Source organism: Rhipicephalus sanguineus, chromosome 2 (assembly GCF_013339695.2).
Source record: "Rhipicephalus sanguineus isolate Rsan-2018 chromosome 2, BIME_Rsan_1.4, whole genome shotgun sequence".
NCBI lineage: Eukaryota > Metazoa > Arthropoda > Arachnida > Ixodida > Ixodidae > Rhipicephalus > Rhipicephalus sanguineus.
Genome location: NC_051177.1, coordinates 33145610 through 33169258, shown reverse-complemented (window position 1 = coordinate 33169258; position 23649 = coordinate 33145610). Strand labels below are relative to the sequence as shown.

Here is a 23649-nt window from a genome sequence, read left to right as displayed (position 1 = left end):
ACAATGCCGTGTAAGTAATATATTGAACATTACGATGCAAGAACAACCCAACGCACTGTATTACGTTATAGAAAGCTTTGTCTGCCTACATGTGTTCGGTGAAGCAACACAAAAATTAAGTCGTCATTGCAAAAGATGCACAGCTCTGTCCACCAAACTAACACATTGACACTGTGATCGCATTGAGCAGTGAATGTTGGGTGATACTGCAAAATGTTTTCCTACAGCTGCTGTGAGGTTTCGCTTTCATGGTGTTGAACACTTAAAACATGCTTGTAGCTTGTAGAAAATGTCAGTGAAATCTACTATATTGCTTTCCCAACTAAAGCAATTTTTGATGCCCAAGTACATTTGCATGACATGCACATGCCCCATGCACTATAACATTTGCATAACATTGAATTGATTGGCTTATACAACATATTTTAAGCATTTTTAAGCATAAATGTGCTTACATATTGAAAGTGTAATGTGAGGCTAATATATTGTGTACGTCGCACTCAGTCATAGACAAATGAATCGGTCACACACACCTCATGAATACTGTTGGCATATTCGTCATGAAGTTTTAATCTTGCATTGTCATTGCTACAGCATTCATGAGTCCAATTCATGTGGTTGCAAGTGGAATCGAGGAGTGCAAACACTTGCTGTGCTACACTGTTCATGCATTGTAGTCATAATTGTGCATACAGTGATATGCCAGAATGATGCAGACTGCCTGAGGAAGCATTATTACGATTATATTCACCAAAATAAACCCCCATTAGTTGACTAATAACGAATAGTTGATGTTTCCATTTGTCATGAGATGACATTCCGACTGTCATTTTGCCGTGCTAATGTACTTCAAATTCGTATTCGTACTCAGTGTTTTCCTATGTGTGATAATGCTCTTGACTGACGCATGGCTTTCTTGTACTCTTGTAGTATAGTCCTTGGGGCAAGTTCTGTCACACTGGTGACATTGTATCCCATTATGAAGAGGATAACTTACTGGCCACAAGTCATGTTGGGTGAGAATAGCTTTATTTTTTTCATACGAAGTTTTGTTTTTGGCATGGTGTTCAACTTATGTAACATGAATAAACTGATGTTATTGCTACTATGGAATAGAGCTGCATAAATGCACACTGGAGACCATTGCGGGCTTGATTACGCATCTGCTATGCAGTCTCTGTTGATTAAACAGTTGTTCACTTTTGGGCACCTTAAAGGTAAACACAATGCACCATTTAGGGATGTACTGTAGGACTATTGCTCCAAAAGAACACCTGTTTAGAGAAAGAAACTTTCATATCTTTTAAGGCTATTTATGCTGGTGTCGGTTAAAACATTGCTTTTTATGCTCTCAAAAATTCTTGTAAAGAATGTAGGAAGTACTCTGAAAATGGTCTTCAGAACTGAAGGCAAGTATTCAACTTGGTACTCAAAGTATTGCAATCTTGCTTTTCAACAGGCCTCACTATCAACTGGGGTGCATTGATGGGCTGGGCAGCAGTGAAAGGTTCATGTGATTGGTCAGCAGTTCTTCCCCTCTATGTTGCGGCTATGTCTTGGACACTCATTTATGACACAATCTATGCGCATCAGGTGAGTTTGGACCCTGGGCTTTAGACAAACACTGCAGAGCTCATTAATATATTTTGTTCATCTGTCTGCAGTGCCTGCTTTTAATATCGTCTTAAAGGGACACTAAAGAGCAAAGCGATTTTTCTCTTATTAGTAAAGTATTCTTTCACGATACCAAAAACACCATGCTTCCTGCGAGAAGACGCTTAGTAAGCGAGAAAACGCGCAAAAACATAATGTGGGTGGCGGTGCCACCTTGAAGTTTCCGCACCATTCGCCGTGATGTCACATGTTTTGATGGTGCCTACTAGGGACTGCGTAGTGCCTAATCGGTAAAAATGAAGTACATTGTCCTTCGAGGGGGCCATAGATTTAGCATGCCAAGGTTGGGGTAATTTTGTTGAGACAGTGGTGCCAAAATACGATAAATACACTTTGAAATCCATGACGTCATGCGGGGAGATTTCGGCACGAAATTGAAAAATGAAACCTTGAACTTTATTTTCTCCTCTATTAATAAACCTGTGATGGCGAAATTAACGACATTAGAGTTCTCAGAGCGCAATTTATCGATCTAAACCTATTCACTGTTTCTCTTTAGTGTCCCTTTAAGGCGCAGGTCCCTCTCTCCCCTCATTTTAACTTTATACTTGCTGGCATCAAAAATTTGCTGCAAGATGATTGTGCAGTTTTATGCACAATCATCTTGCATAAGGTCGAAACTTGAAGGATAACAAAGTAGACTGGGATGAACCCAAGGATAAAATTTCCCTGCGATTGTTCCATGCCAACAAACTAGTGATGTGCTGTCTGTACGCATGTTAGCAGGCCTCAAGGCTGCACTTCCACAGGCAAAGCTCATCTGGACCCCTGGCCCAAATTCTTAGCTGGAAATTGGCAGGCCTAAGCCATAGCTCGAGCCTACACACACATTGGGTGAAAAACATACAACCAGACCAGCATACCCAATTCATTCCCATACTTAATCTTTACTCTGAAACCCTTTCTCATTAGCAAGGCCAAAAGCTTTGATTCCTCCCTCCACACTGCAGCTTAACAAAGTGAGAGTTCCTGATCTGGTGCCATCTGTAAACATGCACACGTGGACACGTTGCCCTCCTCATAAACCTATCCCACTAGCTAGCAGCCCACATTACTCGTAACGCCACTTCCTACACCATGTCACGTGGGCCTGCATATCTCATTCATCTATCCATCTCGCCCATGTCCTCTCCTTCACTGGAGACCTATGAAGCTGCGCTGCCAAGGTTGCACTCAAGTGACCTTCATTCAGGTGACCAAGGTCGTCTGGTTGAGCAGGCCAAGGCAGTAGTGGCCAGCTTTAATGGATGGATGGATGCCATGAGCATTTCCATTATAACGGTACGGTGACCTGTGAGCCACCAAAGCACTGTACTAAGGGGCACCACCTATCTTCAGATATTGTTTTTAATCAGCTTTAGTAAACGATGTTATTATTGGGGCGGCTGCGCATAGCTTTCTCACATGTTGCAGGAGCTAAAAAAGAAACAGAAGAAAGAGAGGAAAGAAAGATAGGCGCTACAGTCGCCTATCTTTCTTTCCTCTCCTTCTTCTGTTTCCTTTCATTGACAAACTTTGCACTGCTACAACATGTTAAGTGGACACCAAGTTGCCCAAGAAGACGTTATCCTGAAAATGGCTTTCACAGTCTTGTCTTAATCTGTATGTGCTGCCGTTAAGCTTCATTTCCCACATAAAAGTGTTGCACCTTACACTGCGTTTGTTACAGGACAAACATGACGACGCTGTTATTGGAATGAAATCTACTGCCCTCAAGTTTGGTGACAAGACAAAGAGATATCTGTGGATGTTCTCTGCAAGCATGGTTAGCAACCTGGTTCTGGCTGGCTTGGCTTCGGGACAGTCCTGGCCTTTTTACCTTGCTGCTGCTGCGACAGGAGCACACCTAGCTCGCCAGGTTAGTCCCTGTTCTTTTGTTTTCTTTTATGAGGTCAACATTAAGAAGGAAAGTTGCTGTTTTTAACACGCCTGCGAGTTCTGTGCTTGTGAAAATATTTAACCAAAGTTGTTGTCTCCTGTTTTTTGTGTTTCGAGCTTACATACCTTTGAAATGCAGCCTTCATACACGTTGACCAATGTTGTCCTCAGCAACAAAGCATTCCAAAGCTCTGCCCCGATAGGCCCTGATGAAGAAACCTATATTTAACGCAAAGGCTTCTCGTGACTGATCACCAGTAGGAAAGGTTCACAGCTCCTAAAGCAATTTTTATTTAGTGCTCTGCAATTGCTTACACTTGCTTGCCTGTGCAGATACCTAAAGGTACAATAAAGCAAAAGACTAAATCTGTCTAGGTTGATAAATTCTTCTGCGAGAACTCTATTGTCATTAATTTTGCAGTCATAAGTTCATTATTAGAACAGAAAATCAAGGTCAACGTTTCATTCTTGAATTTCGTGGCAATCTCCAGCTGCTGAACATTGATGCGACATCACGGATTTCGGAGCATTTTTATTTCTTTCATATTTTAACTGCATTGGCTCAATCTAATCTTCTGAAACTTGCCGCATTATGTTTCTATTTTCATCGAAATGTGATGCATTAGATTTTTACTGATAAACATAGGCCCCCAGCAGACGCCATCAAAATCTACGACATTACAGCAAGTTGGTGTGGGAACTTCAAGATGGCGTTGCCACTTACATTTTCTTTTTGCACATTTTCTCTCGGCAAGAGCTGTGCTTTTGGTATTGCGAAAGGGCATTTTACTAATACAAAAAAAAAATCATTTTTCTCTTTGGTGTCTTTATTAACTAGCACTGAATGCATATAGACACTAGCCTTACCGAATTCTTGCACATTCTTTCAGATCCATACGCTGAACTTGGACGACCCCAATGACTGCGCCAAAAAGTTTGTTTCTAACCGACAAGTAGGCTATCTGGTCTTTCTCGGCATTGTTTGTGGCAGCCTGGTCAAGTGAAGAACTGTTTCTCGGGAAGCAACTCAGAATTATGAATGGCGATATTATGTGTTGTGTTGAGAAAAAAAAATAAATTACTCGTTGTTGTTTCACCTTGTTTAAGAAATCTGCAGATTAGTGTTGTTGAGCAGCCACTCTTATTTTTCAAAGAGGTGAAGTAGCATTGTTATAGCAGCAGAAAATACTGATGTGCTAAGAAAAAGAAATTATTTCTAATGATGCACATTGCTGGAGGACCTACCTGCTTCGATGACTTTAAACTTATTGCCACAATGCTTCAAAGTTTTACCTTTTAAAGAGACAGTCGGGACTTTAAAAATATTTGTCCTTTGAGGCATGGTTCTGGAAACTTGGACATAAGGGTACGTGGTTTATGTGCTTATTTCAAATGAGATCCACTTTTGTTTCTCTCTTAACACGATAACGTTAAAGAGCTCGTTTCGCAGACATTCCAGTGTCGGTGTCGTTGGTTGTGAGTGAAAAATCAGCATTGTCCTTGAGCGAAAATTTGAGATAGATGCAAATAAAGAAATAAAAAAAATAATCGGTTTGAGCACGAATCGAACCTAGGCCTTCTTCGTGGCAAGTAGGTGTACCACAGAGTCACGCCCATGCTTGGGCGTGGCTCTGTGGAATGAATGTTATGTAGTGTAAAACACTGTATGAGTGTTATGTAGTGTAAGGAGTGTCATTAACACATGTAATAATGTGTGGCAAAAGCGGAGAATCACGCCAGGCTTCAAAACGTGATCTGCATGACGAGTGGTTGGTTTAAGGGCCAATCAGTTACAGAGCATACAGGCATAGTTAACTATCATTATCAACAACGTGTGCAGCTGCGCAGATGCACGTGTTTCCTTACGGACCCATAGCGGGCACCTCGCCAACTTGCAAAAGGAATAATTATGTCGTAGTGGGCACTTTGCAACTGTACTTGCAGTAGGCATTCTAAGGTAGCTTGAAAGGGCCGATTTACAGGTGCACCGACGTTCCTTTCATTGCGGTATGGTTTAGGTGTCCATCAAGAAGCGAAGCTAGGCTAGTGATGGAGAAGGCGATACGAAGAGGGCCCGCTTACGCTATCGCATTCTACTCTTGCTTGCAAAGCTCAAGTGTCCTCCAAGTTTTTGGTTTTACTTTATGCAAGGCTTCACAAAATAATGCTCCCTCAGGTTTCGCTGAATAGAGTAGGAATGGTTTCTGCAAGAATCAAGGAACTTCACGAGAGTTGTGAAACCTTGAAGTTAAACTTGAGAATAGCTCTCTAGAGTTTCCAATTTCAGTCGTGCAAATTTCATTATAGGGCAGGCAGAACAACTAAAGTTGGTCTTACGGCACGCCTTGAGTCATGCAGAAGCTGTTCCTACTCCTACATTCCGTAGTGAAATCCGAGGAACTGCTACCTTGCAAATTCTTGTGCACTGTTAATTACAAAGGAAGTGCACATAAAATTAGAACCAAAGATTGACTGCAATGGACATCATATTTGAAACAAGTTCGAATGAGATGTCTGCACAACTTTGATGCACCATTTAATAGATCTTAAAAAATATATTTTGGCCCAAGGTCCAAGTTCTAAAAACGCTTGCATGCAACCCCTCAATTGGCTGGACAACATTCAGTTGCAGTAAGCAAAGGGACACTCGTGTTCTCATGCATTTATTAAAGCCATTCGTGAATGAGCAGCTTATCTACACCATTTGCTTGCTGCTACAAAATACCCAATGATAAAACCTTGGCGCACCGTGCCTTGTGCAAATCCACCCGGAAAAAAAATGTAATGGTGTGGCCAATTTTTAAAAACCGCTGAAGCAACAAATAGCACATATCTAAGCCAAAAGATGGAGCAGGTAAAAACTGCAACTGTGGCATTACAATATTTACATACATGCCTACACACACATTGCATATGCTTTTATAAAAACTGAGGAAAAACATTGCTTTGAGCTTTACAATACAACAAGTTCTCGAAGGCTATGTACAAAAAAGAAGGCTGTTGCAAACAGATGTATCGTGTCTTATCAAGTCCTATCAACTAAAACAGGTGGTTGGAACAACTGAATTATAAATTTTGAGGCATCACTCAATGATGGTGAACAGCAGTTATATTTGGGTGAGAGATCTGCTTATGCATCTCATCATGTTCAAATCTTGCATCTTCTGCATTGCAGTATTTTCTTTATTTTTTTAAAAGCAAGTAAGTGCTTCGAAGTTAAGAATTGCTTTATCCCAGGGTTTTCCAGACATCCAACGAAGGTATGGTATGTGCATGTGTGTAACTAAATCTGGACGACACTCTAACAAGCTCACCGGGAGTAGTTCTGAAAGCACGTAAAGATAGTTTCGGAAGGTTTATCACTGCAGTGGGTCGACTCTGTGACAGCAAACGGGCTTCATAAAAAGTTGGTGGAAGCAGAGATACAATAATGTTAGAGATGGACTTTACTATGAGCCATCGTCCTCATTCCGATGAGCTGCCATGTTGTTGGCTTTTGCGGACAGCAGATTTTAGTTGCCCTTATGCAAATGTAACATGCAACTCCAATGAGGTCAACCGGGTACCTAGCTAATTTATTGAGCACAGAGGCAACTGGGCATTGTGCTATGTTGTGTTTATGCATATTTTGGGCCATCCTGCCATCGTGACAAGTCGACAAATGGCACCAAGAAGTGCCATGCGTCTCAAGTGCTTGCAGAATTTGAAGTCTCCTGATCTCTATCCAGAGAAGCTGCACAGCTCTGCTTATAGCAAGAGCCATCAGTTGAACCACTAGAACGCTCCAAAAAGCATGCAGGAATCGAAAATAAAACTGTGCTCGCAATGTGAAGAGCCAACTCAATCTAACAAAGTACACAAGAGAAATGGCAGACATCACCAAAATAAATAGCTCCTAGGAATCCCCAAGCTGTCAAAACTGCTTCCACAAATATTAACAAGGGCTTGGAGATGAGACGCAGAATTTGCCTCAACTATACCTTAATAACAACTTATCTTTCAATATATCACAAATTTGTCACATTCGGGAATGCAGAGGAAAAAAATAACATCTAACCTCTATGTACAATAGGTATCGGTACATGCACTGCAAACATCTGCACGTCTCTTGCACTGCAAGCAAAGTAGGCGCACTTTATACTGAAAACAGCGTGAAAGACACGAACAAGAGAGACGATGTAGGCGTTGGTACTGGAAGTTTTGTCATTCATTTCCAAAGTACTGTTAGACTGAAAATGTGAACACAAAAGACAATGTATAAGAAAGAAGGGGCTACTGCAGTCACAGACATCGGCATGGTGCAAGCAGCTGAAAGGCAGGAAGTGGAAGTACTACTACTACACGCGAAGCACTAAAGAGATCTGGCATTGTCATCTTGGCCGCTCATTTTCAGACTGTTTTCAGTATGGAACTTGACCAACTAGCCAAACTAAACATAGCCATTCTTGTATCATCACAGGCATGAGCACACAAATTGAGCTACCTTGTTACATTCGTACACTCCTACGGTAACACATGTATTGACGCCTGCCGTCCAACCATCACAGCAAAAATATCTTGTTGCTCGTGTTTTCACATAAAAAGCTGCACTGTACACATTCCCAATCTATGCTCTGTACAAGGAATGAAATACAGCCTCGAGGTAATAATAAAACAAAGCTATGCCACAACAGCTTCAATTGAAACAAGTATCATCAACTGTTCGTCACCTCTTTAAAAGAGAACTGCAGAACACTCACTTGTGAGCAATTGAAAGCAGCAACAACACCCACTACAAAGCAAATCCAGCAGCAAAAGTGCATCAGTGGTAATGACATAATCATGCATGATGCTTTCAGTGCTTTACAAGTGTGAAATGCTCAGACTGTAGAGAGAAACAATGTGTACTAATATCTACGGTGACAATGTTCAAGGCACAGATGAACGTATGAAACTGTAAATGCAGGAAGATTAAACCTTTCAATTACCGAATTAGCAATTGGCATTTCCGTCAACTAAACCTGCCTTATGCCGGCATATGTCCTGTTTAATCACTTCATTTAATGCTCTGCCACAATTGACTATGTTTAAGCCAAGTTCAACTTTTTTTAGTTTCAACTACGCTCCATTTCACACTTAGCAAGAAATGCTGCTTGAGAGACTCCAGTAGTGCAGCTGTAGAAGTGCATTACTCTACATGTTCTAGAGTGAACAGGCTTTTAATATGCTACATTATAACTGGACCTCCTGATGATGACTTATCTCTAACTATACGAGTTTATGAATTTTTTTCCCCCCGTAATGCAGTTGGCACAGCTGGGAATTGAATCCGTGACACCTCACTTAAAGCTATATTAAATAATATATATCAAATAACATAGTCTGTATACACTTCTTGCTTCTGATTGTATGTGTTCCGCTATGTTTTGGTCGCCATGCTATGGAGGGCTATGTCAAGTGTGTGGTCATACCATCAGGCCAGTTTGTTCATTTTGCAGTGATTAAGTTTTTCACTTTCATGTAGCATGCACAATTTTTTTTTCAGTTGCATACACAGATGACGTGAAAAGTTCCCATAAACCTCTACAGCGTTCCCTGCAATACGAGTAGCGAATGCCATTTTCTAATTGATACAGACATCTTCCCATCTCTTGTTCAGTTAAACCACTTGTTTTGCAGTCCTTAGTTACTTCTTAAATTTTTTTGCTGTTCTCCCAAATTTGAACCTTGAAATTTGGCACCAATAGAATCCACCAACTGCGAACTTCTATTAAACAAGTGACGCCGTTCCTCAATTTGACATAACGAACCAGCTGTGTTCGTTCTTTCAGTGGACATTCTGATAAAAATTTATAACTATGTTATCTCCAAAGCACTGCGATAATGTGTATGTGCTACAATTCAAATGTTGCCCACTTGCACAACACATTTTCCAAGGAGCGTGTGATGCTTATGTGCAAAATGGAGCAAGAAACAGCAAGAAATGTTCAGAGAAACAAGTGTGAAAAGACAGCCTTAATTGTTAGAAATAGAAAAAAAAAGAAATAGCTGTAACCAGTGCATAACTCTAACCTAAACCAGTAGGCACTAAAATTTCATTGAATTGTCAACAGGTTGCTCCTAATGGTTTCAAAAATGCACCTAACCATGAAATCCATCTGCAATTGTGGAATTTGTACATACGCAATGTGCTGCTCATTTATTATATATATTTTTTAATAAATGAAAAATGGACAGCTTATGTAGCTTATGTATTTTCAGAAGCTCGCATGCAAAAGAGCATTCGTCGTAATGATTTGTGACATAAATGTTCTGAAATGATGTAAAACAAGTGGCCTTGCAAAAAGGTCCGAGACTTTGAAATGATTCTTTCTTTTTTTACCCATTCTTTTCACCCTCTTTCATTAACTTGCACTGTTGACAGATGATAGGAAAAGGATGGGAGTGAAGGAAAGGAATCATTACAAATAAGAGCCCTTCAACAAAATTGCGTTGTACGCATTAAAAATAAGCGGCTGGTTCGCCTCAAGAACTGCAGCGCAGCTTGAAAAACAGCCAACTCACCTAACTATGCGCACTGCTACGATAACTGACCACATTATAATAAGCGGTCGTTTGGGTCTCTCAATGTCTGGCACAAGTATTCTAACACTTTATAGCATAACTGTGGTAACCAACAAAGTGTGACAGTGCTTTTATAAAAGCAAATAAGGGACCAAGGCTACTTTGCACGCAGTCCACACAGTGATATATAACGACGTTTGAACATTACTGAGATCTTGGCCCTTGAAATAGCAACTGCATAGCAAAAAACAAAAAAATTTAACGAAGAAAAGAGAGTTGAAAAAATGTTGAGTTCTAGTGCAGTAAAAGCAGTACAGTACTCAATGTCACAATACTAGTCCATTAAAATGTGCCAGTAAAACCACACACTAAGATGACTCTTCTTGCTGGACGATACAGTCAATACAAGTAGCTATATTCAAGCTTAAAAGCAAATAATTAAGAAAAAAAAACACCTAAAACCTCGTCTTCAACGCTAAAAAGAACCGAAGCTGCACAGGAAAATATCATTCATTTTGTGCACACCCACTGGTTCAGAACTAACCGCTAAACGATGATGGTGGTGATGACAGTGGTATTACATAACCGGAATATGTCGGACCTCGAAATAATGCGGCAGTGCTAGCTTCTGCACAAGATTTCAAAGCTACGTTGAAATGCTAACGGTATTGATTCACTGTTGGGAAGGACAATAAACAGGTCAACAACATTGCACCTTTTTCCCCTATACCACAAGGCAGTACACTAAGGCATCCACTAGCCAATCGAAAGCGTGCAGTTGCATGCAACAACTACGAATGCATCTTTCCTGCAACACTGAATATTTATGTTCAATTTTGTACATTACCTTACCAATTAATGTGCATTTAATGACAGGAGCAACAAAGCTCTTAAAACCACACTAGCCAAATTAAGAAAGTTTGTATGATTTCAGATGCACCAAAGGAATACCAAAGTGGCTAGCATTGCAAGATTTGTAAGATTTCAGATATGCCAATTGAATGCCAAAGAGGCTAGCACTGTCATTCTTTCATTAAGTTCTTCTGCACCCTTTCTGACAACGTGAGGCACACCAAATGGCATTGAAATTAAAAACCTTGAAATCCAGATGCTAATTCAACAACGAGGCGTTTGCCATAAAATACTATTCTATCTATACAGACCTAGCATCAGTATGGTACAGAAAGCATACACACGCACAAACACTATACAAGGAATCTCGGCGCTGGTTCAATGTGGAGGAAGTGTGTCATGTCGTTTTGCACAATGTCATGAGGCAAGCTGCTGGATGGCATGCTCTTGGCTAATGGCAGCAAGCTCCTTCAGGAACTCCTCCAGCACCACAGCTGCCAACACCGCATTCTGAGTTTTGATAGACTCCAGCCTGGTACCTTCTTCAGCGAATTCGCTCGGGTATGGCCTTGCTATGAACCTGAGAGAGCACATCAAAAAACCGTGTAACCTTACTGCAGAATTAGGCACAACCAAATGAATCCAACAGACCATTTGAGGGTTGTGGGTTTGGGCCCCAATGACGGAAGGGACGTTGGCACTATAAATGTCGTAACACGCACCTGTAGCTTTTCTCCTCACCACCTGTTTCCACGAGAACAGGGTTTGTCTTTGGCAGGCCTGTCCTTCGAAAGAAACTTCCAAGGCTTCTCCTTTTTGACTCCCCTGCGAAGAGAACCATTACGCAGTTGTCATGAACAAGCTGCTAAAAGACAGTTTCACACAAAAGCTGCTGGCAAGAGAGAGAGAGAGAGAAAAGAGACAACTGTCCTCTAACCTCTTGAGAACTCGGCAGCAAAGCTTTGGCTTCGACGTACTGCAGTTTGGTCACCGTAAAGCCTGTGAGGCGTGTCTGCCAGTAGCCTCTCTTCCCTGACAGTGAAAAAAATTCTAGCCCTTGCAAGCAACTCGTCAAAGTTGGGCAGTGTGTAGGAGTAGCTGTCCACTTTGTGCTTCAGAGAGCCAAGAACCTGCACGTACCAACGAAAAAAAGAAAGAAAGCTTACATATAAAGCTATCTGCGTACTAGCCAGCAAAGGGCATTAAATGGAGCTTTAATCAAACTGGCCAAATATAATCTGAGTTAGATGGGATGCATCGTTCTGCCCCTACTGCCCTGTGGAAATTGTACAATGTCCCACTTTTATGCACAAGCAGATGAAGAGATGAAGCACCGTTTGGCAGTAGCCAGATGTCACTGAAGCTGATATTACACAAACTACTCTAAAAGGTTTAAAGTTAGAGCTGTGCGAATAGCAAAATTTTGGGTGCGAAGCGAATTCGAATAATAAAGATTGAGTGCGAATCGAATCGAATAATTTCGAATAATTTTAGAATATTTCTCAAACATTTTTCGAATAATTCGAAGTGAAATTACAGAAAAAGTTGCAGAGAATCCCTAAGTATGTTCTTGTGAGATAGCAACATGAAAGTGTTTCTTTTCGCGAGGTTGATGAAGCGCTGGTGGGGTCATATTTCATAGTTGTCTTTCTTATCAAGAATGAGGCAATGTAGATGCCGAATTGTATTTATGTACATGATTTGGTGCAACCAAAGTGTTGCCGACAACACTTTACACGTGATAGGCAGAGATGCCATTTCCTCAGCCTCTCCTCCTCTTTCAACTTCTGTGGAAGGCCAACTGATGTGGTGGACAAGGGTGTGCTCCCTTCAAGTCCAGAGTTGCAAATCTGCCTCGTAGACGTCGATATATAAGAACATCTGAAATTTTGGATGCTAAAAAGCTTCGGCGTCCGATTTTTGAGACTTCCTGCCCAAATTTCAGGTCCAAAACAGCATTAATTGAGCCCCCAACTCTGCCACATCTTTCATCTCCATATTGGAACCAGCGTTTTCTTGAGTTAATACACTTGCGGCCGTAGCGGAGCTTGAAAGGCAGCTTTGCCGCAATACGGGGGTGTGATGAGGTGAAGCATATTGAAAATCTAGGGACCACTTCCAAACGGACGTTGACTGTCTCTTGGCTAAGTTCGACCGTAACGGACCTTGAAAGGCAGCTTTGCCGCAATACGGGGGTGTGAGGAGGTGAAGCATATTAAAAATCTAGGGACAACTTCCAATCAGACGTTGACTGTCTCTTGCCTAAGTTAGACCGTAACGGAGTTTGAAAGGCAGCTTTGCCGCAATACGGGGGTGTGATGAGGTGAAGCATATTGAAAAATCTAGGGACCACTTCCAAACGGACGTTGTCTCTTGGCTAAGTTCGACCGTAACGGACCTTGAAAGGCAGCTTTGCCGCAATACGGGGGTGTGAGGAGGTGAAGCATATTGAAAAATCTAGGGACCACTTCCAATCAGACGTTGTCTCTTGCCTAAGTTCGACCGTAACGGAGCTTGAAAGGCAGCTTTGCCGCAATGCGGGGGTGTAATGAGGTGAAGCATATTGAAAAATCTAGGGACCACTTTCAACCGGACTTTGTCTCTTGGCCAAGTTCGACCGTAACGGAGCTTGAAAGGCAGCTTTGCCGCAATACGAGAGTGTAATGAGGTGAAGCATACTGAAAATCAGAAGGGGTCACTTTCAACCGGACGTTGACTGCATTTGTCTTTGGGAAGTTCGAATAGTAAAATTTCAGTGCGAATCGAATCGAATAGCAAACACTATTCGAAAAATATTCGAAATTTCGAATATTCACACACCCCTAGTTTAAAGGTATTTCTTTTCTGCTGCTAACTTCCATAAGTGCAAAAATCTTTTAACACCCTGTAAATCACCCCAGCATGTTAAAAACACCATGTGCTAAGCTTCCTATGCTTAAATTGGTGTTTGGAGGTATCAAACTATGTGTAGCATATACATTATGATAAACTGAACATTACCACTCTAAAGAAAAGAAAGTAAAACCTGCAGCCTTCTCAGCACAAGTGCTTTGTAAAGCACTTCAGCCTACCATCCACTTTTATTTGTAGGAGGTTAATTCAAAGCATAAAAAAACCTCATAAAATCGATGCGGACAGCTGTAGTCAGCATGGGGTGCCTCCATTAGGTTTTTATTCCAGCTAAGGTAGAAACCGACAAAAATACAGAAACATATTAAACAGCACAAAACTACAGCTCTATTAGCAAATGCAAAGTACATGCAAAAATATGAATCGCTGCAAGTGAATGTGCCAAGTGTTATGTTGAATGAGACAGACCATACAATGCGATTTTGCTGTGAAATTTCAGCAAAACCAAAGCAGTGAATTGTGTGTAACCCTCTTAATAAATTTTTAATTGAGAAAATTCATGTCACTATAGCCCTGTTGGCATCAATGCACAGAACTTGTTATCCACTCCTGTTAACAATTTTTCACAATGTCGTCTTTGGCTGGCAGATGACACAGGAATTTGTTTTTGCTTGTCAATCTGACACAGAACATTCTCACAGATATTACTTACACATGCGTGTAATGTTCAATGGCAAAATTAATCTCCTAATTTACATAAAATAAAGCATAGCATTTATAGGAGCCTCAGATCACGATTCTGCAACATTTCTTTTCATATGTTTATGCCTGTGAGAAATACAGTCAGTTTGACTAGCAGTTTGACACATACCATATAGTAGTCCTGTTTCCTTCAACTAAAGTTTTTACTTATAACCTCACTTTTACGAGCACGTTGCTACTGTACTACACTAAAGTGGAGTGGAGTGACACAAAAAGGCATCGATATAGCTAACATACCGATTGCACATTTTGTTGCGCTACTGTCATCCCTGATATCAACAAGAATGATCAATGTGAAGCCCACCTGAAAGAGCGACCGGACACTTGGCTGAAACACAAGTGAATGGCTCAGGAGGAACGATCGCAGTAAGGGCTGAGGGTACAAGGCCAGCCGTGCAATGAGTGCCGTCAGCTGCAGGTTGATGTAGACGCTGTTCTGCGGCATCATCTCCAGCCGGGCCAGCAGGATGCTCAGGAACGGGCCGATGTTGGGACTTCCGAATGCCTCGAACCCCCCACCACCCTTGTTGGCAGCGTCCCGCGTGACGAAGATTCCCGAGTCCCCAGCAGACACCGAACTCTCCTCGACGGAGGCGTCTTCCGTCTTTGCCTCGGGCGCAACCGCGACCCCGTTGAGATCCACCGACGATGCCTCGTCGTAAGACGAGGACCACCCCGAGCACGCTCGCCTGGTGAGGCGCACACCTTGACGCGCATCCGCGAGGTACAGGTGGTAGCCGGTGTGCGCAACCGACGGACGAGACTGCTGGGTGCCGTTGAGCACGGCAGTGAAGGACCGTGGCATGTCTCCCGATTCGTAGCTGCCCAGGACCCCGGAAAAAGAGCGGCGGGGGCGGCGACTGCGTATCTGGAGGCTTCCACCGTGCATCACCCGCTCCGCGGGAAATCCGTCGCGCAGAAGCGGCAGCTGGGCCTCCTCGGCACCGACGCCGGAGCAGCACGCAGGAATGAGGGAGAGAAACTTCTCAGCAGCGCAGCTGTAGAGATCTATGTCGCAGACGCGACTCCTCTGGCTCACCATCACGTGGGAACAGGGTACCAGGTACCTGGTTGAGAAAAAAATTATACACACACACGCTGTGGGTCTGTCATATCTAGCTGTGTACAGTAGCAGCATGGAACATATGCTACAACCACACCGTTAGTACTCGGCTTAATATACTGCTAGCACCAGGATAAAAGAGCACTGCTTATAATGCAGTGAAACAGTGAAGTGTAGATACTAATTCCCACAATCATTTAGGCAATTAATACAATTGTTAGGGTCTTACGTCTCAAAGCCACGATACGATTATGAGAGACGCCGTAAAGGAGGGCTCTGGAAATTTCAACAACCAGGGGTTCTTTAATGTGCACCTATACCTAAGCACACGGACCTCTAGCATTCTGCCTCCATCGAAATGTGGCTGGGATTCAATCCTGCAGCCTTTGGGTCAGCATTTAAGCACCATAACTATTAGACCACCGTGGTGGGTAATCATCTAGGCAAGACGCTACTGCTTGATGCACTGTGGGGTGACCACAAGCGGAAAGCAAGAGTCAATGTCGTCACTCCAGCTGCAATGCCAGTCTAACAAAAGCTGCGGGGAAAACAGTCTGCTTTTGTTTGCAAGAAACTTCGTAGAGTCAAGGATGAAGTGAACAGAAGAATTACAGCTGACAGTGAATTTTATGCCTATTCTAACCGGTTGTATAAGAGTGCTACAGAAGTTATTCATGAAAGCTATAAATCTCACCTTTTAATAGAATAAGTGCACATGGCAGTGTTAATATGGATTCACTAGAGCAAGTTCACTAAAGCTTTGTTGAGCTTTAACATGGCAACAGAGCTTGACTAAAGTTTTGTTGCTTTGGTACATGGTCTTTGAAGCACTGTCAGAGCACTACAGAGTGACCAGGTGAACGTGCCATTAGCACATACCGGGATGGAATAAAGAAATGACAAAAAAAGGAACTGCTGCAATGTAAAATTTATTTTCACGTTTTTGAGACGTGCATCCAGTGTGCAATGATGGGACGGTGAAGTCACTTGATTTCTCTGAATGCCCACAATAGAGTCTTAGTCCATCCACCTTTCAAAATTACCTGAATGAAATAGTGTTCCTAAAAAAGCATACGGAGAGGAGACCCTTACGTGGTTTAGGGCCGGAACAGCTATGTCACAGAGGTTTTTCACAGAAATAACAGCATTTGTAGGGAGCACCTCAAGCTATGTATAACATCAACACAGCTGACTAAATAAAGTGTGCAGCTTTCCAATAAAGAGAGCTACTCACTTGAGCACTAGCTCCAACATGATGTCTTCACAATTGAAATCCAGTAGCGTTCGAAAGAGTGCCATCGTCACCAGGCACAGCTAGAAGAGGATGGAAACACTTCAGCAAGGCCATTAAATCATGCACGGTTAATCAGTCAACACTAGGCACTGTGAACCGAAAGAAATGTACATACATCCACCGGCAGAAATCACAGGCAAATTGAACAGAGATCAAGTGAATTATAAGCATTGCAACAACAAAGATGGCATGTAACGGCTGTCCCTGCTAGGCACGAGTGGAGAAAGTTTTCAGTGTAAGCTCCTTTAGGTATGCATTCTATGCAACTCCAACTGACAATTGCTGAATCCTAGCAGCCTTTGCCACCTTTAGGAATAGCTTGTTTAGTCAAGCGCCACAGGTAATGTATGTAGACCACTGCCACCGAAAACAGTGACCATCAAAGCAAACTGTAACTTTCAAATCGTAACAACACAGATGTTTGTACAACATAACACGGTACATACCCGAGATTGACCTCCAATGCGATTTATCAGTGTGTTGAGGATCTTGTGGTTTTCATAGCTTTCAGTAATCAGGAACTTGAAGAACACCAATAGTAGCTGGGGCTCTGTGACTGTCCTCAAAAAGAGGTCCAGGTATGCCGTTGCTGTGACTATTTCCTCCATTGTGTTCTGTTGAGCCAAATGAGGAGACAGAAAACGAGGATGGAGGCGTGTTCAGTGAAGAGTTACACTAACATGCCAGCAGCACTCCTGAAACAGCAGTATGCATGCGTACTGGTTTGTGTAACTACAGTAAAACCTCGGTAATTTGTACTCGGTTAATTGGGAATCCCGGATAATTTGTATTATTTGCGCGGTCCCAAATTTTTACATGTAAATTTAACCGGATAATTGGTGCGGCCAGTCTGCGACTTCCCGGTTAATTGGCACACTTGGCCGCGACTTCCAAGATATGCAAAGGGTGTTGCGAATCTCGGAGGCTGTAACTAAAACATGCATTCTTTTTTTTTTTGATGTACGGATCTCGAAGGCCATGTTTTTTTTTTTACCGAAAATACGTCGTAGACGCCATGTTTTAGCAATTGCCAGGCGGCGATGCGTGCGGTTGCGATCATAATCATCATCATCTCAACAGCGATGTTAGCCACTCTAGCGAAGTGAATGTTTTGTGGAGTCTTTGTGCCATTTGGATGTCGGCTGGCGAGCATTGTGCGGTTCGGTGCGACTGCTCCATTTGTCTCCTGTCTCCGCTTGAGTGTCTTCCCTGTGAATTAGTTGATTGAGGTGTGCTTGGAAGGAAGATGCCGAAGTACAAGAGCTTGTCCCTGCACGAAAAGGTGTGCTTAATTGAAGAGGCCAGCAAGTCGACGGCGTCGAAAACGGCTCTCGCCGAAAAGCACCACGTGCCTCTGTCAACGCTGTGCAACATCATCAAGAATAAGGAGAAAATTCTCGATGCTTACAGCAAGACGCACTCGTAAAAGCGTACACGAGTACGCCCGCCTACGTACGCCGACGTTGAAGCAGCTCTGATCGACTGGCTGCAGAAAGCCAACGCAGCACACCTTCCTGCGAATGGGACCATATTGCGTGAGAAGGCCAACCAGCTGGCGCTGCAACTTGGACATTCTGAGTTTAAATGCAGCAATGGATGGTTTTGCCGATTTAAGGAGCGCAACAACCTGACATTCGTGACTGTTTGTGGCGAGAGTGGCAGCGCGGATCAGTCTGTTGTCGACGGCTGGAAGCAGCACACCTTGGCTCCACTACTCGCCAAGTACGAAGCAGCAGATGTTTACAACCTTGATGAAGCTGCTCTGTTCTACAAAATGTTGCCTACGAAGACGTTCGCTTTGAAGGAGGCAGACATTAAGGGGCGGAAACAGAACAAAGATAGAATCACTGTTTTGTTTGGTGCAAGCATGTGCGGTGAGCACAAGCTGCCACTGCTTGTTATTGGGAAGACAGAAAAGCCTCGTTGTTTCAAAAATGCACGACTGCCATCCAAGGATGACCTGATCTATAAAAACAAGAAAGCTTGGATGACGGCTGCACTCTTTGAAGAATACGTGCGGCACCTTGACCGCAAGTTTGCGGCCGCAGGGCGCAGCGTTTTGTTCGTCGTCGATAATTGCCCAGCTCACGGCGACATTCAGAACCTGCAGGCAATCAGGCTGGTCTTTCTACCCCCGAACACGACGTCGCTATCGCAGCCGATGGACCAGGGCGTCATACACCATACCAGGAAAATATATCGCTACAATCTGTTGAAGCGAATGCTCCTTTGCTATGACAACGGAAAGGAGTATAACATTGACCTCCTTGGTGGTATTTGCCTCATTGTTCACGCATGGAGGCAGGTGGAGGCCACCGTTATTTGACGGTGTTTTGAGCACGCCGGTTTTGTGAAAGAAGAGGCAACCTCCGCTGAGTTTGCTGTCACCGCTGTCACTTGCCCGTTTGATGAAGAAGGGGAGACTCTCTGCGCTCGATATGAGGCTTTGCACGCGGACGAGGAGTGCACTCCAATTGGATTCTCCGAGTACGCAAATGTCGAGTGCACAGTGCAGACGTGTTACGCCGACATCGACAGCGAGATAGCTGCGAGATCGACCGATTCGGCCTCTAATGTTGACAGCGATGACGAGCCCTCCCGAGCACCCCCTTTGGCGGATGTCATCGATGCCTTAATTGGGATATTTTTCTCGGTCCCGAGGCCTTCGAATTAACGAGGTTTTACTGTACTTCACACTATGTCCTCACTTCTGAGACATTATATTACAATGACGCAAACGGAAAAAAAAAACATAAAGATAAATAAAGAAAAGGCCCTGCCCAACAATAAGAGCAGAAGAGCCCCTAAAATAGGTTTTAGCTGGAACAATGCACCACTCGCAAAACTTCCAGCAAGAATTTCTGAAGTGAATAATGATGAATGGGCAAAGCTCTGGGTACTGTATGGGTGAGTAACTGTATGTTACCCGAGCATTGCCCCATATAATGTAAATTGAGTGACGAAGTGACATAAAGAGTCGACGACAAAGCTAGGTTCTAAGGTCCATAATGTCTACGTTGAAGTCGCCGACTAGTATAATGGGTTTGTGCTTGTAGGTGTTTTATATAGTTTTGTCACAATTATGATTGATATTAGTCTATTGTTAAACCTGATGTTTCGATTTTACATGGTGCTGGGCTCTGCGCACGGACGCCATACGGACAAGCCTCGGCCTTAAGGTGCTTCGCCCCTAAAGTTAGGCACAGAGATTGATTTCAACCCGTTTTCTTCAACATGAACGTACCTGCCCTTCAATGCTCACATGCATGCTGGTATGATGGAGAATTCTAGACCTCCATATCTAAAGCTACCTGGCGATAATCGCACCACAGGGGACACATCATGTGTCCCATACAGTGCACAGAGGGGAAGGGAGCGTAGCCACATGCTCTACAAGCAGTCTATCAGCATATGCAACATCTACACCAGTTCAAGGGCTCTTCTAATTTAACTCATTCACATCTCAAAGTCCTTTACTGTGCAGTAATCCCAAATGGCCAATCTTACTGAACCTTATTATTGCAAAATTAAGCACCACTTTTACTTCAAATCTTGAGTTCTCGAACTAAGAGAATGCACTTAGAATTGAATAACAGTCATTGACATTGAATCACAACCCCCCTCAAACACACATACTTCAAATATGCCAAACAAATGAAACGGTGCTTGCACTTAGGGTGCTTAATTTGAAGTTGCTATGGTACATCAACTATGAGAACACATAATCCTCAAGACATCACACTTTCTGCCACCTCTAAATATGTATAAGTTGTAAACGCAACAAAAATCTGGACAAAGCACAGTATCAAACTAGACACCACGTGACACTTAAAGGGAGCGCTAGCATGCTGGAAGAAAGATGCAAGTTGGGCAGGAGCGTTAGCCTTTTTAAGCCAGGCAGTTGCAAAAGTGCAGCCAGCCTTCCACAAAGATGAGAAAACTCACGACAGAGGCTAGCGTCTTCACAGTATAACAAACAATGATCACCTTTCTTATCAAGCAGCTACACTTGCAGAATTTACAGTTCGAAGGTGAGAGCCTTCAGTCTAAATCTTTCATGTGTGGAATGAAAAGCACTAGTGTTTGCACAGCATCTAAGCACAACACAACACAAGTTCTTGAGTGACAAAGCTATGTTATGCTGGTACTAGAAGTAGGCACAAGAAAAAGATCATGCTAAGCAAGCGACAAGACAGCCAGAACATAAAATGCTGCGGAATATATGCTAGAACGAAATGTAAGGACAAGCATAACAAGAGCAGCACAGAGCAGACAAAATCAAAGATTAAATGGAACTTGGGCAATCGGGTATCTATCTATGTATAGAACAGTGTATACCCTAAGTTATGCAAGCGAAAGGCTGCTTGCTTGGAGTGTAGTGTATCTGTGGAATTTAACTTGAAGCAAAGAAAGCAGCACTGTAAATTTATCTGCTACCAAGACAACACAATATTTAAGCTCCCAAAGTGGTGTAAAGTGAGATGTATTCTCTAACCTGTTAGCTAATTGCATGGTAGTTAAAATTTAAAAATATAACGATCAAAAGGTTTGCTTTGTTTTAAACAATGCCAACAGCTGAGCTGACCTGCTTTAAATTGCATTTGCACAAATGTGATTGAAAACAGGCCAATATACAAAGTAGTCTATAATATATGCACAGTTTTCTTCAAGGAATTGTCCTAAAAACATTTCATGCTCTCTATATAGGTGAGAATTTTTAAGAATTTAATACTTTACAATAATAAGTATTTAAGTAATAATTCAAGTATTCCAGTCTTTTAAGTATGCGAGAAGAAAAACTAGTTTGGAAGCTCCAGACATGACTGTGGACACTCGTTTCCAAGATGCACAAACAGCAAATGAGGCATACTGTTATAATAAATGTAAACAGCAGGACTGCTTTCAACACAACAGAAGATTTGCACATATCCTACACTCCCACTTAGACTAAACTAGTCTAGCTGTGCTGCTAAACAAGCAGGAAAGACATTTGCCAACGGATTTTAGGTGAAAATTAAAAAAAACTTTTTATGCAGTATCTGTGCATGGAGCAACAATTTAATACTCCAGGACGATAAGTTTATATCTACTCCTTCTCTTCTGACCCATTTTATTTTGTAAAGAAAATCCAATTTATTATAAAGTACTCAACAGTTTCTCAAGCCAGCAAGGGGCACACCATTAAAGGGACACTAAAGAGAGACAACGAATTGGTTTAGATTGATAAAGTGTGCTCGGAGAACTCTTGTGCAGTTTATTTCACCACCATAGGTTTATTATTAAAGGAGAAAACCAAGTTCAAAGTTTCATTTTTAAATTTCGCGCTGAACTTTGTAATTCGTGACGTAAAAGACTTCAAAGAGCATTTAATGTACCTTGGCGCCACTGGCTCGACGAAATTTCCACAAACTAGTTATGTCAAGTCTCTGGCCCCTCAGAGGACAATGTACTTCGATTTAACCGATTAGGAACTACGTAGGCCCAAGCAGGCGCCGTCAAAAATATGTGACGTCACGGCAAATGGTGCGGGAATTCCAAGGTGGCGTCGCCACCTGTATTTTCTTTTTGCGCGTTTTCTCGCTTATTAAGCGTCTTCGCGCAGAAAGCGTGGTGTTTTTGGTATCGTGGAAGACTACTTTACTAATGCGATAAAAATCGTTTTGCTGTTTAGTGTCCCTTTAATGTTAAACTTTTTTATGTGCTTTTACAGCACTAGCAGTGTTTACACAGTAGTGATCTATAGGTGCAGTATACTTAACTATGCCTGTTTATTGTATTTAATTTTATTTCTCAATGAGAACTCTCATGGTGGTTTTTTCCAGTACTTGGAGGACATCAGCACATTTAGAATGCACGACGGCATTTGCAAGAACAGTACACTGAAACTGTTCTTTGGGCAGGTTCACACAGCAAAATAGTAGGGGCGTGCAAATATTCGAAAATTTTGAATAACGAATCAAATAGAACGCTCTTCAATTTGGTACTCGAATCGAATAGTGTGTATTAGAAATACAGAATATTTTTCTAATATTTTTCTAATAATAAGCACTGATGAAAAAAACCTCAAAGGAACAAAACATTGGAACAGAGAGGGGTCGCCTTTTCTCGTTTTAATAATCAAATTGCCAAAATGAATGCAGCCCAAGCTTTCACGGGATTATCGACGCTATAATGATTACAGGATTAAGGCATTTTTGCTTAAAACTCCAGTGTCGCCAAAGCGACAGAGTAGTCAATCCACTATCTTCATCATGACATTCACGATGATGTTGACTCACGAATATCATTTAATATTTATATATCAGTTTTATTTAAAAGCTGTTGAGAAAATGCCAACTTGAATACTGTAGTCACTGCTGTATTTCAACCAGCAGTTACAAAACATTTCTCAGGCTCTAGTTACTGCTGTATACAAGCTTGCCCCAGTTTACGTAACTGTGTGTGTGTGCGTTTTTTTTTTCGATTAAAAGTAATCGTAATGTTCCTTAGTTAAAGCTTGTGAATATTTGTGTCAAATAAAATTTCGAATTTTTGGGCTGTTTCGAAAACGGTTGCATTATAATTATAGGGCTGCATTGAAAGTGGCTGCCTTATTATTCGAAAACTATTCGAATAGTATTTGATTCGTATTCGTATTCAATTCGGCGTCACTGCTATTCAATTTGTATTCAGTTCCGTTTAAAAATTCACTATTTGTACACCTTAAAAATAGCAGGCAGATGCCTGCAACCAG

The 23649-nt window shown here is 42.2% G+C and overlaps 2 protein-coding genes across 5 annotated transcripts in view; one reads left to right on the top strand and one right to left on the bottom strand.

Annotated features, from left to right (window-relative positions):
- The window catches only part of LOC119382679 (4-hydroxybenzoate polyprenyltransferase, mitochondrial), a 6332-nt gene extending 1745 nt beyond the window's left edge, over positions 1-4587 (top strand). Inside the window, exons 4-7 of the mRNA XM_037650480.2 lie at positions 931-1016; positions 1460-1593; positions 3344-3532; positions 4443-4587. Of these exons, the coding sequence (XP_037506408.1) occupies positions 931-1016; positions 1460-1593; positions 3344-3532; positions 4443-4556 (523 nt within the window). The 3' untranslated portion in view covers positions 4557-4587. The remainder of the gene's footprint in view (positions 1-930; positions 1017-1459; positions 1594-3343; positions 3533-4442) is intronic.
- A 1614-nt stretch (positions 4588-6201) lies between these two features.
- LOC119382678 (FHF complex subunit HOOK interacting protein 1B) overlaps positions 6202-23649 on the bottom strand; it is a 43444-nt gene continuing 25996 nt past the window's right edge. For all 4 annotated transcript variants that reach the window (XM_037650476.2, XM_037650477.2, XM_037650478.2 and 1 more), the window contains 6 exons: positions 17363-17530; positions 16857-16936; positions 14864-15626; positions 11885-12077; positions 11670-11772; positions 6202-11527 (listed from right to left, as the gene is read on the bottom strand). In XM_037650476.2, coding sequence (XP_037506404.1) covers positions 11365-11527; positions 11670-11772; positions 11885-12077; positions 14864-15626; positions 16857-16936; positions 17363-17530 — 1470 coding nt within the window. In that variant the 3' untranslated portion in view covers positions 6202-11364. The remainder of the gene's footprint in view (positions 11528-11669; positions 11773-11884; positions 12078-14863; positions 15627-16856; positions 16937-17362; positions 17531-23649) is intronic.